General features: G+C 35.1%; 1 protein-coding gene across 1 annotated transcript; it reads right to left on the bottom strand.

The window, feature by feature from the left end:
* Positions 1 to 14,566: 14,566 nt before the first annotated feature.
* On the bottom strand, positions 14,567 to 15,798 carry LOC138312910 (uncharacterized). The gene is made up of 2 exons (XM_069253624.1): positions 15,627 to 15,798; positions 14,567 to 15,348 (listed from the first exon to the last, which is right to left on the bottom strand). The coding sequence occupies exons 1-2, from the start codon at positions 15,796 to 15,798 to the stop codon at positions 14,567 to 14,569; spliced, it is 954 nt and encodes a 317-aa protein (XP_069109725.1).
* Positions 15,799 to 16,391: the final 593 nt, after the last annotated feature.

Below are 16,391 nucleotides of genomic sequence, written 5' to 3'. Positions count from 1 at the left end.
ATGTACACGTAAACAAGATACGCATGACTGACGCGCACCCGTACCTGACCTACTTAACCTTACTATATAATGCATGCACACAACTAACTAATATAAGAAATGCAAAACCCGAAAGAATATGGAAATATAAAGTTTAGAACATAAAGATAGAACACCATAGCAAAAACTCACCCCGTTTCTTGGGCTGTGAACGCACACCTGTCTGGTATTAACAACGGCTTGACACGTCTTACCGGTTCGCTGGTCTTAGACTGTGTGTCGCTACTTACCCGGTGCGTCCAATACCCGGAACGGGACGAAAAAAATATCCGGCGGAACGTATTTAAACTTACCGCGAAATATGAATCGTGACACGGTCACGTGACTGGTCAGTCTCTTCAGTAGTTTTCTACAGTATAGATAGACAAGAGTGGCGCCAAGTAATTCTTCATCTTTGTTTTTACGTTTTATGGACTTCTTTAACAACCCATAACATTTACAGTAAGTGTCAGAGCTTTATGTATATTCAGTGGATGTTTTTCAGTGTGTGCAACTATGTAAATTAAGTGTTAATATTGCCTAAATCTATAAGACTTTTGGGACTACGGTCGATCGTAAACAATGGCGGACAAACGGAAGCTATTGTGAACTACAACACAACACAGATTGAGGTGCGTACTTCCAGCCGTCAAACGGTCTACCATCCGATTCTCTCCATCCTATGATCATAATTTAAAGGGTAGGGACATTGATTTAGCGTCGTTGTTAGTCCCAGATTTTGACGTGGCTAAAGAATGCGTTATACACACTGAGGGGGTTCAGTTCAATGTCAAAGTCCCTACTGACCCATGTTTCAGTAGAACATTAACTATTAGTGAGTTTATAACGGCGTTCAACAAATATAAACGCGTGATGTGTGAAAGACACCCTAACAGAAGGGTGGAATTAGACAGATATGAAGAGACAATTATTGAGATTTACAACCTGTATGGCTCAAAGTTCTATGAATATCACAAGAACTTCTCGGCCAGGAGCGCATATGCATTACACCGTTAACTGGGCCCTGAAAGACAATCAGCTTTTAACTATGTTGATGGCAGGAACCAAAACGTCTGCTTGTGCATGTGGGTCAAGCACACACACAATCCCCTTTTGTCCGATCTCGCTCGGTGATTCTATACAAGCTAGATTTCCATCGCAGGGGAATCAGCAAAATCAACTGTCACGTAGTCATCAAGTGTTGACCGATCAACACACTACCACACTTCGAGATGGAGATATGGATCGATACGGCAGATCGAGAGTTGTGGCGGAGGGAATTGAACTATGCAATAATGTTAATAGTGCTACGTGCCGGTACGGCCATGCCTGTAAACTATGTAGGAATGTAGCCCATCCTGCATTGTCTTGCCTACAGAAGAAAAAAATAATACAGACCATGGACCCTCTTCAACCGTGCTAGCTACCACTTCAATCAATGTCCTTAAACTTTCTAATCAACCAGATATTGTTTTAATTACCTCTGCTCGGGTCTGGAATTGGGCTTTGATACTAAGATAAGATTGTGTTCAGTATTACAGACTAAAGAATGTATAAATTTGAAATAGGCTATTCAGGAAGCTTCTACCGTGACAGAAGTAATTCAAAAAGAAATAAGTAAAGGTTTTTTTGCGAGACCTTTCCAGCATCCACCGTTCAACAGATATCGAGTCAGTCCTATAGGACTAGAAACGGGTAATACTCTGGCACAAAACGGCTCTCAGTAGATGTGTCTGTTCTCTTTCTTATGTCAAGATTGAGGATGCTATTAATGTTATTAAAAACATAGGACCCGGGGCAGTGATGTGTAAAACTGATATTTCAGACGCGTTCAAACTGATTCCGATTCATCCGTCACAGTGGCATCTCTTTTGTGTGAAATGGGACAATCAGTATTATTATTACAAACGTCTTGTTTTAGGATGTAGGTCTAGCCCCAAATACAATTTGGGAAATATTTTGCATCTCTTGGATGACTTTATAACTATAAATTCACCAAGGGTCGACGGAGTGCATACCATGGAAGTTTTAAACATTTCGATAGCTCCTCATAAAACAGAAAGTCCTTGCTGTGTAGTAGAATACTTAGGCATTATATTGGACTCCATAAAATGGAAGCTAGATTGCCCACCAATAAGTTGGAGCGTTTAGTAGAGATGTTGAATGTATTCCAGGGACAAAAGACGCTTACAAAGTTAGAACTATTACAGTTATTCAAATTTCGCATCGCGTGTCATACCGGTTGGCAAGTCGTTCATCTCGTACCTTATTTCTCTGTATACAACAGCGAAATCCTTGACACAATGTAAAACTCAATTCTGAATGTCGACAAGATATTCAAATGTGGATTATTGCCTCGCACATTGGAATGGAATCTCTCTCTTCCGCGAATCTAGTATATCGCCAGCGAAAGATATGGAACTTTATACAGATGCCTCTGCAACTTTAGGACTCGGTGGATTCTTTATAGAAAAGTGGTTTTCTTCCGAGTGACCTGTCAAACAAAGAATCGTAGGTAAACAAAAACAAGCAAAAAATAATTCTGTGTCTATAACATTCTGAGAACTTTATCCTATAGTAGCAGCATGTATCCTGTGGAATCATTTCTGGGAGAGGAAACAGGTATTTTTCTGGTGTGACAATATAGCTACTGTTGAAATTATCGATAAAGGTAGATCTAAAGCCATGAACATGATGCCATTAATGCGGAGACTGACTTTATGAGCAGCTCAGAACAATTTTACCATCTTAGCTAAACATATACCTGGTGTTAAAAATGACATTGCTGTTACCTTGTCTCGGTTGCAAAGAGACTCGCCCCTGTTGCGGACAGGACACCACATACATTCCCACACTGGGAGGAAGTGTTTTGGAACTTGACAATGTAGCACATACATTTTGGGACAGCTTGGTGGTACAGAATACAAAAACTGCTTATGGAACCGGGTTCAGAACCTATCTCAGTTTCTTATTGCTGCAAGGTTTTGTGGCTTTCGTATTACCTCATCAAGTTCCGCCAGTCATTGATGAACTACTAGTGTCATTTGTAGCTTACTGTTATAAGAACTTGAAGTTAAGTCATGCCTCTATCAAACTGTACATATGCGGCATTAAGCATATGTGCTTACAGTTTAGTGTAGGTCCTCAGTGTTTATACAGTATTCTTACAGCAGTGCTTAACTTAAAAGAGTTCAAGCAACTAAAACATAACGGTGCATATACAGATTAACTGTTGGAAATTGTGTTTATTAAAGCATTTTTTGGATTCTTTCGTCGTTGGGAATTTACATGTACAAGAAAATTCGATGCTAAACTTAACTTATGTTTATGTGATATTGATGTTCATGAAGATTACATTAACTTGCACTTAAACTCTTCAAAACCTTATCCATTTCCGAAAGGTTTATATAGGTGTTTGTTTAAAACTAAGAATGGTGTAGCACTTCTCGATCACTCTTTATAGGTTACGTGAAAGAGTCCATATCAGCGATAGGGTTTGATTCAGAACTTTACAATGACCATTCGTTTCGCACTGGGGCAGCTACCTCAACAGCCTCCAACAATGTGCAGGATAAAGACTGTAGTACGTTGGTCAAGTGATACTTATTGTAGATATATACGCACACCCAGAGGAACTTTGGAAAAAAAAAATCAAATCTGCCATGGCTAAGACCATTGAATTGTTATTATGTTACACATCTCAATCTAGAAAAGTGTGCAATTATGGTTGACTAAAGTGTAAATAGCTATAGGTTATGTTTTGTTGCATGTGATCTACACCATTATAGTATTAAGCCTCGATCTCAGTCACAACCTGGTTGACAGTGTGTAATATTCAGTTACACGCAATTTTTATATATGTTTAGTGGTAACCGCAGTTGCCAGCTCTTTGTTACATTATCATTTAGTGATATTCGCAGTTCCAAAATGTTTTCCTAGTGTCTAGTGGTAACCACAATTGCCTACCATTTTTTAGTGTCTAGTGGTAACTGCGGTTGCCAACCCCTTTTCTAGTGTCTAATGGTAACCGCTGTTGCCAACCCTTTTTCTAGTGTCAAGTGGTAAACGCAGTTGCCAGCCATTTTCTATTATATATAGTGATAAGAGCAGTTGCCAATCCCTAGTGGTAACCGCAGGTGCTAACCCTTCCTAGTGTCTAGCGGTAACCGCAGGTACCAGCCTTTGTTAGTAACTCTAGTGGTAACCGCAGTTGGCAGCCTATGTTAGTATTCAGTGGTTATACTAAACCGGTTGGCAGCCCTTTAATAGTGCGTAATGGTGGACAGCAGCTGCCAGCTTTCCAAAATAGTGTCTAGTGGTAACCACAGTTGCCAGCATGTTGTTAGTATGTAGTGGTAACCGCAGTTACTAACCCTCTGATAGTGTCTAGTGGTGGACAGCGGCTGCCAGCCTTTCGATAGTGTCTAGTTGTAGTCACCGTTACCAGTCATTTCCTAGGATCTAAGCGGTAACCGCAGTTACCAGCCCCTGATAGTGTATACGTAACCGCAATAGTGGCTAGTGTCTAGTAGGAACCGCAGTTGCCAGTCCTTTGATGGTGTCTAGTGGTAACCGCAGTTGCCAGTCCTTTGATAGGATCTAGTGGTAACCGCAGTTGCCAGTCCTTCAATAATGTCTAGTGGTAACCGCAGTTGCCAGTCCTTTGATAGTGTCTAGTGGTAACCGTAGTTGCCAGTCCTTCAATAGCGTCTAGTGGTACCGCAGTTGCCAGCCCTTTTGAAAGTGTCTAGTGGTAACCGCAGTTGCCAGCCCTTTATAGTGTCTAGTGGTAACCGCAGTTCCAAGTCATTTGCTAGTGTCTAGTAGTAACCGCAATTGCCAGCCCTTAAATAATGTCTAGTGTTAACCGTAGTTGCCAGTCTTTTGATAGTGTCTAGTGGTAACCGCAGTTGCCAGCCTTCCCACAGTGTCTAGTGGTAACCGTATTTGCCATTCAAACCTTTCCTATTTTTTAGTGGTAACCGCAGTTGCCAGCCTTCAATAGTGTGTAGTGGTGATAATAACCGCAGTTGCCAAACGTATCATTAATTTTATTGCAGGAATGTACTGTAACTAATTCTTGTCATATACTTGTTCTATAAATATATTCTTGTCACATAATTTTGTTAAATATGTATCAGCATCATGCACCACCTGCTTTTGTCACTGTTGTAAAATAGGTCGTTTGTTTTTGTATGTAAATACGTTAAAGAAGGTTTTTTATGTAAAGAAATATCAAGTATGTTCGTACCAAACATATATATTTAACAGAGCTATTGAACTCATATATAAATTGTCTTTGGGCTATTTCAGCTTTGGAACATTTGTAATTCGTAAGTCCCCCAAGAATTTGTTTATCTTTTATAATCTTATGCAATTGACTCTCATCAGTACATGGCTGGGCTTACACATTTTCACACTAGCTTCAATCACATTACCATTAATTAAGAATAGAATAGATGAAGTCAAAGCATATCTGTAGGCCAGGTCATTTGTTGGAGAGTCAACACCATAGCTATTATATCCCCTCAGCCCAAATTTTAGTTTTGAATAAATGTTATGTGTTTTGTACGGTTTTCTGCTCATAAAGCATGATACATGATTATACAATAACTATGTTTTTACTCTTGTTTTACTAAATTGTCAATAAAAAGTAAAATAATGATTAGGATGTCTATGCAGAAAAATATAAACTGATTTCTTCTATAAATCAAAATATAGTGTTTTTTTATATTTCAGATAATGTAATATGAATATATTTAGTTATAACAAATCCACAAACGAAAAGAAGAATCAGTTATGTAAGGAAAAAGTCTTCAATGTGAAGAGGAGCGAAGATATCATGGACATAACGGGATAATTTAACGTAATCACATGTCACGTACGTTGTACTTGCAGCATTATATGTGAATAATATGTTTTTAATCACTTCATCTTGTCATATTTTGTTAATTTTCTTACTGTGAACTAGTAGAATTATTGCTCTTCTATTTCAGTAGACATTTTACTGTGAATTGGTAAAATCATTTACTTACATTTAGATAGACTTCTTACCGTGAACTGGTAAAATAATTACTTCTATTAAATTAAACTTCTTGTAGTGAAGAAGTAAAATTATTACTTACATTTAAATAGACTTCTTACCGTGAATTTGTACTATTATAAATTTCATTTACATAGCCTTCTTACTGTGAACTGGTAAATTTGAATTTATCACTTTTATTTAAGTAGACTTCTTATCGTGAACTTGTACAATTATACATTTTATTTACATAGACTTCTTACTGTGAATAGGTAGAATTAAAGACTTCTTACCGTGAACTTGTACAATTATACATTTTATTTACATAGACTTCTTACCATGAACTGGTAAATTGAAAATTATTGTTATTATCTAAGAAGACTTTTTACCGTGAACTGGTAAAATGATTACTGTTATTTCAGTAGACTTCTTGCTGTGAATTGGTAAAAGGATTACTTACATTTACATTTATTTTTTAATTTCTTATCATGAACTGTTGAAATTCTTACTTCTATTTATGTAGACTTCCTACCGTGAACTGGTACACGTATTACTTTTATCTAAATGTAAGTCTTGTTGTGAATATGTAGAATTGTTACTTACATTTAAAAGGACTTCTTATTGTGAATTGGTACAATTATCACTTTTATTTAAGTAGACTCCTTACCGTGAACTGGTACAATTATTGCTTTTATCTAAATAGAAATCTTGTTGTAAATAGGTAGAATTATTACTTATATTTGAAAATACTTCTTAGCATGTATTGGTACAATTTTCATTTGTATTTAAGTAGACTTTTTCCGCTAGCTGGTGAAATTATTACTTTTATTTAAGTAGACTTATTATCGTGAATTAGTTAATTCATTACTTATATTTAAGTAGAATCTTGTTTGTGAATTGTTGAAATTATTAATTTGATTGGGTTGACTTCTTATTGTGAACTGGTAAAATTATTACTTTTATTTCAGTAGACTTCTTGCTGTGAATTGGTAAATTGTTAATTACACTTACGTTGACTTCTTATCATGAACTGGCCAAATTATTACTTCTATTTAAGTAGACGTCTTGCTGTGAATAGGTAAAATTGTTACTTACGTTTAAATAGACTTTTCATCGTGAATTGGTAAAATTATCACTTTTATTTAGGTAGTCTTCCTTCCGCTAACTGGTTTGTTTACTTTTATTTAAGTAGACTTATTGCTGTGAGTTGGTAGAAATATTACTTTTATGTTTACTAAGTTGATTTCTTACCGTGAACTGTTCAAATTCTTACTTCTATTTTAGTAGACTTCTTACCGTTAACTGGTAAAAGTATTAATTACATTTAAATAGACTTCTTACAGTGAATTGGTAAAATTACTTCTTTTATTTCAAAAGACTTCTTACCGTGAACTGATACAGTTATGACTTTTATTTAAGAAGACTTCTTTCTGTAATGCTTCTAATTTGCATTTTGATATCTCAGTAAACTCCAGCCATTTGTGGCAAGATTTGTACCCCATCTTTACTGCTCCTCATTTATGATGTTGATTAGAAATGTAAAGCGAGTATAATTGTATGACAACCAATGTTTTGATACGACAACTACGTCATTAATAAATGACCATTTCAACAACATCAATTTGAGTATGTCGTCTTTGATAGCAGTAAATTAAAAACAGCAAACGAGCGGCAGATTCTGATCAGGGTCAGGCTAACAAAATATACGTTTTACCGTGAACTGGTAAAATTATTACTTATATTTAAGGAGACGTCTTATCTTGATCTAGATAAAATATTACATTTAAATAGAAGGAAGCATTTCGCTTCGAGCGAACCGAGTAAATAATTGATATCCGTTCTGAATGTCATCTATAAATAAATTGATGCATGATAAACAGAATACACGGTGAGTATCTTACAAACATATATTGTCTTGGTGCTCGACATGGAAAGCTGAGATGTCTCCGAAAAGCCTCGTTATCTCGGCTTGCACCATTATAAACCTTGTATTGTAAAATAATTTTAAACCATGAATTCTCTTTATCTCGTTTCTTAAATCTTTAATTTTGACACGAATCAATTTCAAATGAGAGGGCATTCTTTGTATGAAAACATAAAATGTATAAACTATTTAGATGACCTTTTGATATTTTACAAAATGTTCTGCGTCTGCCTTGTATAAGAACATGTAAAAAAAACACAGACTGACTGCAAAATGTCAAGATGAATATCGCACACAGATAGCCAAATTGTATCATTTATGTATGTATAAATTAATCACCATTTATATTTAAAAGAATTGCAATGACATTAAGTTTCAATAGTCATTAGTTTTTATTCATGTTTTCTGTGTGTACTATTTTTGTTATAACGGTTAAATTTACGGGATTACCGCTTCTAGTCGGTTATTGAATGATGAATTACACTTACTGTCCAATCATAATGAGTCATTGTACACCATTATACAGTTCGTTCAACAGCATAACATTCATGCATAAAGCAGGTGCTATACGGATGTATGCATATTTATTAACCCATCACGTATAGGGACCGCACAATCGGAATATGTAAATTAATTTCATTTTCATGAACATAAATCGCCTTCTTGACTTTGGCTTTCGTGAGTAACTGTCTGGATGTTTTATTGATTAGGATCTAGTCATAATTTTACATATAGAATGTCAGTGATGCGTGTACTTGGAGGCCTTAACTTTCACTTTAATTTTTGTTTGGATTTACATATGTTGATGATATTAAGTGGTATGTAAATTACTGATGCTATTATATAACAAACAAACAAAAAACAATAGAAAAAAATCCAAACTTCTCTATGACTTTTAAGGTTCTTTATGTGTTGTTATTAGAAGGAAAAAAAATGAAAATGAAATTGGACGATCTTTGTTATTGTGTGTTATATCACATCACTACTCCGCCTATAACATGCTAAAATATGGAAAGTTTCGAGTACATGTTTTTCTCTGTGCATTAGCACGTAAGAGAACTTCCGATATGTATATAAAAATATGTAAAATGTGGATAGGTGTCAAACAAATAAAGTAAGATATTAAATGTCAAAAGAACTTCCATGTGAATATTTAGTATTATATATAACAACAGCATAACCATGAACAAGTCATTATAAGAAAATTAATGTAACCTGCATTAGTTGTTTAAGAAATAAATGTAATCAAACTTTAAACAAAAAATGTACTATTAAACTTGGCAGAGTGTGGCAACCATAATTATAAAATACAGATTACCTGTCAATTACCCTTGGGCACAATTTCGCATATATCTATAGAGCGGAAGCAGATATATTTTAAGGCAGATAGCTAACAAATCATTACGAAATGTGTTTACTATCAGAATAACTAATTTTAAATAACTTAAGGTGATTCGATACTGTTAGGCCTAAAAATTTCCCCTCGTTTATTTTTTTTAAAAGGTTTTGGAAATATTGTACTCTCAATAACCCTACTTTACCGTCTGTTTTTCTCAAAATACAATTTTACACACATGTTTTCAAAGCTTGGTAATTGACTGAAATATTACAAACAACAACATTTTTTATCTTTAATATGTAAGTTTATATGGCTGTCAATGACCTCAATGTCGTTTCCACTCTTAAAAATACAACAATTGTGAATTTTTCACGCAAATGCGTGTAAATGAGGCCTAAAAAGGGCCAATTTTTGCATTTGAATTAAATACCGAATTTCAAAAATTGTGTCGTTTAATTTTCTTTCTTTTTTGTCCACATAATTAGACAGTTGTTTGTGTTACGATGAAAGAATATAAAAAAATGACCGCGGATTTTTTTTAGTAATTAGCCATTCTATACCCCTACCCCCTAAAAAATGAATTTTTTCAGTTATATTATTAGACCGAAATCGAGCGGTAATATTTTTATAAAGTACATCTTATATATTCAACATTATAAAGTGTAATAGTCTGATAATATAAATTGTTATAACTGTTAATTTTATGTGACGATGCCACCGATTTGATGCTATACAAAGCTAAGAAATGGCACAAATAAGCCATTATTTTGCCTGGATATAATATCTGAAAACGACTATGGAAAATTCCGTGTAAAGATTTCACTTCAATTACCCTTTAGACAATCCATGATTTTATATTGTTTCAGTGGAGAAATATTTTATCAAAATCTATCTTTCCATCGTCAAGATATCTTAGCTTCAATAGTCGTTTGAGGCACATATTCAACTTTAAATTTGAATTTGGAGCCAAAATTGTAGCCAATGAAAAGGGTCTACGTGACAACGATCGAAGTTGATAACTTCAACTCGATCATAAAAAATGTCGATACAATCTATGTCATCATACACATCTGTATGTCTTTGTATGTGTTTTTATTTGGAGATATCTGCATATATAATACATGTAGATATATATCTGTTATCAGAAGTAAACAAAAACAGAATTTTGGATCCTCCAGATTACCTGTACTGTAAGTGTACGCCTAAGAAAAAAATCTCTTATTCTGAATACTTGATCTACGTTCAGCTGATTACTGCAGATAGGGAAATAATTAGTCTATGCCTTCATATACATGTTTAGTTTCTATATCACAGATGTAATACTTTTGTTGACACTAGCTTAAATGTGTTTTTTCGTGAGATAGTATTTGATTAGCTGAATCAGAGTACTTCTATGCATTTTCTGAAAACAGGAAATACATGTATCATCTAAATACAGTAGTTATGTCTTATCGTACATGTTATACAGTAAATAAAGTCTTGTTTCCCGAACGTGTAAGTGCTTATTGAAGGTCATATTAGCTAAACATGATACATGTAGACATCTACAAACGCAATATTCAATAAAATAGACTTGTACAAATTGAACGAAAAGCAGGGGTGGGGCGATGGAGAGATGAAGCTAGTTCTGTACCTGTAGCTGGTTTTAGAGGATTACTCGGCAAAATTGAAAAATCTTGATTTAAATATGCGTCTACCTTAAAACACATAGTAAGTGTCAAATATTCACAGTTTAAGGGAGATGAACAGAAAATGTTTTAATTATTTGTTTGTTATGAAATCTCATTTTATTCAGTACAAGACCGTGTCGGCATCAGTCCGTTTGTATGAGTTATGTAATTTGTTTCGCAAAAGATACATGTAGCTTCATGTTATATTAGCCAAGCCAAATTCAAAGATCTGACAACAATACTTTTTCTAGTGTGTCGAAGCTAGGTCTACACCTACCGTACAAGCTTTAATTTTCACACGGTATATCAAGCTTTCGGCAAACCGAACAATATCGACAAATACGCCGTTTATCGACTGTACTATCCTGATTTTAACGTTAAAAAGGTAAGATATCGTTAGGCGGATAACATATAGATCGCTATTCTTCATAATCCTAGTCACTGAAGTGTTTTCATGTACAGTTCCGAATGCACTTATTGACCCTAGGAGGTCCGAACGAACGGCGCATTCGATCACTGTTCGGAAACGTCCTTAAATGAATATAGTAACTGTTAAAACTGAAATGTTTTGATTTTTGTAAATTATATGATGATAACAGTTCGTAAGCATAAAAATTCAATTATATATACTTATAAATTATATAAGGAGAAAAAAAGAAATGTTTAACCTGAACTAATAATACACAATAATTGTGCTGTATACAAATGACGTTAATGGAGGAAAAGTTTGAATTTGACGTTAAATCGTCTAAAAAACAAACAGATTAAATATCGCCTTCCAATTAAAGCTGATATTAACTGAAAAGCGTATGATATTTAGATGAAAACAAATTAAAGAATAGATGTATAATCTTATTAGCTTAGAAACCAATTAAAACACTATTACATTACCGGAAAGTAAATTTCAATATATCAAAACACATTTATAAATGTCCAAAATTTAGAAAAAATAATCACAGTTCGTATTTTTGTCTTCTGTTTTCGTACAGCTTGGTCTATGTTGGTCGTGGTCAGTAGGGTGTTTGAATTGGCGGTCATTGTGCAGTTGTTCCTCTTGTGTTCTTTGTGTGGCATGTGATCTTGTGTTCGAGTGGCTGTGTCCTTATGATGTGGCTTTGGGTTGTTGTGTTTTTGTGGCACTATAGTGGAGTAGCTCCGTTGATGATTTCCACGGTACGGTCTGTAAAATGGTTTTCCGCAACAATCCAGGTTCAATCATACGTCAACGGCGCTAGTAAAATATAATATTATGTTCTCGTTGGTGTATGGCTGGATGTGCCTTTGTTGTTTCATGACTCGTGAAATTAATGTCGATGTTGTGTTGAAATGAAGAAGGACTCCAATATTATGTCGACGTTTATTTTCTTAGTATCTTACATATGTACATATGCATATAATGTAGATTATATGTCGTGCCAGATATTGTTGGCCAAAAAGGGCCACATACATGTGTGTCCATGTGTATGTCTGACGCCTTCTGTATATTTGTATATCACTGGCCAGCACTTATTTATACTGGTTAGATATTGCATACGTGTACAAGTGACAGGCACATCTATTTTAGACTAACCGGTCTGACAAGTACTAGACTGTTACATTTTTTGGCGGCCTGAAAAACATATACACGACTTTTTACCATTTACATTTCTGAAATATGATTATTCACACTGGTCAATCATATCATCAAATTATGCATTATATATAGCTTACTTTATATTAAATCTTGAAATATTTTTTTTCATATCAAGGCATCGTTATACTACAATAATCGCAATACCGACTTGGGAGTGACCTCACAATAGAAACATCAAGTCAATATGCTTTCTATAAATGACAACATCAAGTCGATATGATAAATATCGCCCTCCACGTGACAGTATACAGTGTATCAGCCAATAAGAGTGGCGGAAAATCAGGGCATATCTTATATATATTTATATATGTATATGCATGTAAAGTACACATTCTGTCCGTAAACTACGATTTACTAACCACTGAAATGTACCGGGCGATATTACCTATGTTGTATAATGAACATACATTTCTTTTTTTTACCCATCCTCATTGCATGTAGCGGTAAAATGAAATATTGATATTTTGCTTGTATGCAAGATAATACAAAATATGGCGATCTCAGATATTATCTTTGGCCATAATCATCTTATTGTTTGTAGCGACCTTTACGTCGATTTAATCCCACTGTTGATTATATAAAAAAAATATTTACATTCACTTGTTATTTCTGCTATATAAACTCACCAAGAGAAATTGAAATCTATAGGGGTATGATTGACACCAAAACGTGATAATTATGACGTCACTAATGTTAATAAACATGTAGATTTTTTTGGCAACAGCTGAATGAGCTGGTAAGTCAAACATGGTGTCTGTTTTAGCATTCCCTGACACCAGATCAGCTTGGAACACATTGTCTGTCGTGGTATCAACTTTGCTGGAAGAAAATTAATTCTAACAGAATTTCTGCATCGTCCAAACGAAAAGGTCATTTTCATCTGATGTAGCAAGGACGGCAAACTATTCATTGCCAGATAGATGGCTCTGATTTGGCTGTTAAAATTGGCTAACGGGGATAGGATAGGATATTATATCTATTTCGAACTTTAGATAGGGTTACTCTTCTGTTTTAGAAGGTCTTCACTTAGTAAGATCATATTCGATTTTCTGAGATATGTCTGGTGTTTTTAGTATTCAAAACACAAAATTCATTCAAATTACAGATGATAAATGACCATTGCGCAAAGTTGATGGTATTTATGTATTAATCTTATAAAATATACCGTGTTCTGATTATACTCATGTTAAAATGTTAACAAAATCATCAAAAACATAACATGTTACACATCAACAACTACTATTTTTATTTTACTTGATTCATTGTAGATAAAACGGTTATGTTCTTTTAAACGGTTATGTTCAAAGAACATAACCACATTGTGTGATAACCCGCTTGATGTTTGGGATTCTGCTGTAATAGAGCTATTCCTATTGGAGATAGAAGTGGAACCTTAAATTTGATTATGATAAAGAGAAATGGGAAAACATTTAAAATCTATCCTTCACCGTGACAAAAAATTGGAAACTACAGTGGTTGCAAGTGAGAATTATACATGATATTCTATTGACTAATACTTTTCTTTATAAGATTAATAATTTCCACTCTAGTTTCCATAAAACGCTTAATATGAATACACTTATAAATGTTATAAAATATCACTACAGACGTTAGGCACAATGTTCAGTCACTTTTATGTAACGTCATTGAATGTAACCTTTGTAGTATCGATGCTCCTTACCACCATCATTTTCCCTCCTGACGTTTCTGCCAGCAATCTAGATCTGTGGTAGATCACCTTCACTGCATCACCTAAAGACAATACTCCACTGCTGTAAGCCGCGGCCACCTCACCGACAGACTGGCCAACGATGGCATGAAGACTTATACCCAAGTGTTTCCATACGTCCGACAGTCCAAGTTGGCAGGCACATATTCCTATATGACTGAGAAAGGGGTCATCCATATCAGCACCGTCTCTGATTTTGTCAGTTATCGACCATCCAGTCAGTGGTACCAACTATGTACCAATGCTTCTTAGTGTTTCGGCGAAAAGCGGGAACTTTTCTACAAGATCCATTCCCATTTTTGTCCAAGCCGTTCCAACCCCACAGAAGATGTATATGATTCTATAGGTGTTCCCTGGGGACATTGTACTATTTGATAGTGTATCTATAGTATCTTCAAAAGTTTTAATCAGGTCAGGTATGCTCGTCTCCATGAACATTTTTCGATATCTATAGTGATCCCGCTTGCATGAAGAGGTGTAAGCCCATCGGATCATATCGCATGTCTCGTCAGTTAGACTTGTGGCGATGTGTTTTATCGATTTGATCAAACTTCTGTGAGTTTTAGCGGAAACAGGAATGCAAAATTTCAAATGACCGTCATTGTTGTTTCGTGGACACACATCGGTTGTATCCCCAACCCATTGTCTTATAAAAGCATGGCTATTAGTTCCACCAAATCCAAAGCAGTTGATGCATGCAGCTCTGGTCCGATTTGGTAGAGCAGACCAAGGGCAAACTGATACAGGCACGTCAAGTTTTATAGCTTCCAAAATCGATTTTTTTCGTTTCGCGGAAGAGAATGAAGGGATGGTACTATTTGTCCGTGCCTCATCATGAGAAGGGTCTTGATAAGACTTGCAGCTCCAGCTCCGGATTCCAGATGACCGATGTTGGTTATTTACAGAGCCAATAAATCGTTGTTGTTTCACGTCATTATTCTGTATTGGAAAGTCTTTAAAGAATGTACCGAGACTGTTGACCTCGACGGGGTCACCTATGGGAGTTCCGGTTCCTGTACAAAGGATACATTTTACAGATTACTCACAAATATTTGTTATCTAGTCAATAAGTACAAATTAATTGTTTAGTATTTTTCCTTAATTGAACTTTGTATATAAAATAACAATGGATATATCTCGGACGAGTTTGAAAATAGGCCTTATCTGATTGTAACTAACGGAGTTATTGTCCTTTGCAATAATAATTATGGAACCTTGTGAACACGATAAGTTATTACGATACATCATATCGGTATTAAGAATCAATGGAACTATTGACAAAAATGCTTACCGTGTGCCTCAGTGTACTGTACATCACTGGGGTTGATTTGGTAGCTATGGAGATAGATGTCTCGGAGGAGCTGGCGCTGTTGGACCTCGGACGGCGCGGTTATTGGTTTTGTGGTTCGGCCATCTTGGTTACAGTCTGTTCGGATCGTCGCCCATATACGTCTGCCATTCATTATTGCCTGTATAATGATGTTTCGTAATGATTTTAATACGATTGGTCTTCTGATAATGTGTGTTTAATAATTTATTGCTACAGTTTTTGAACCAAGCAAATTAATTTCGACATATATACGTCAATTATTGAAAGACTGTAAGTCAGTCATTTGCTATCTGCCTTGGTTTTCTATTATTCTTTTAGATGAATATTTGTAATAATGGACATTGTCGTAAAGTTTTAAAGTCATTGAGTCAGTCTGCTAAATAAATATATATAGTATCACCCAATAATTTAAAATAGATAGACAAACAGGTCAAGTTAATTTTAAAGGATATCATGTCCATGGAAAAGGGTAACAATTCCACAATGGTAGGTGATTATAAGTTATGGAGATAAGCCGAAAACTGTACAGTATGTGGGAGAGAGAACTTATCGAGGCCCGTCAAGGCCGATATCTGTTCTCTCTCCCACATTTTGTACAGTTTGAGGATTATCTTTAATTTAAACCATAGCAAGTCTGTGTGTTAATAAAGTACACTTTCATTTCTAATATACATTTTTTTTTAATTTGAACAAACTTGGTAGCCCTTCATCAAAGTATGCTGCAGG

The sequence above is a fragment of the Argopecten irradians genome, unplaced genomic scaffold (assembly GCF_041381155.1).
Source record: "Argopecten irradians isolate NY unplaced genomic scaffold, Ai_NY scaffold_0519, whole genome shotgun sequence".
Classification (NCBI taxonomy): Eukaryota; Metazoa; Mollusca; class Bivalvia; order Pectinida; family Pectinidae; genus Argopecten; species Argopecten irradians.
The sequence above is the reverse complement of the archived record's forward strand: the minus strand, read 5'-3'. Positions and strand labels throughout refer to the sequence as shown.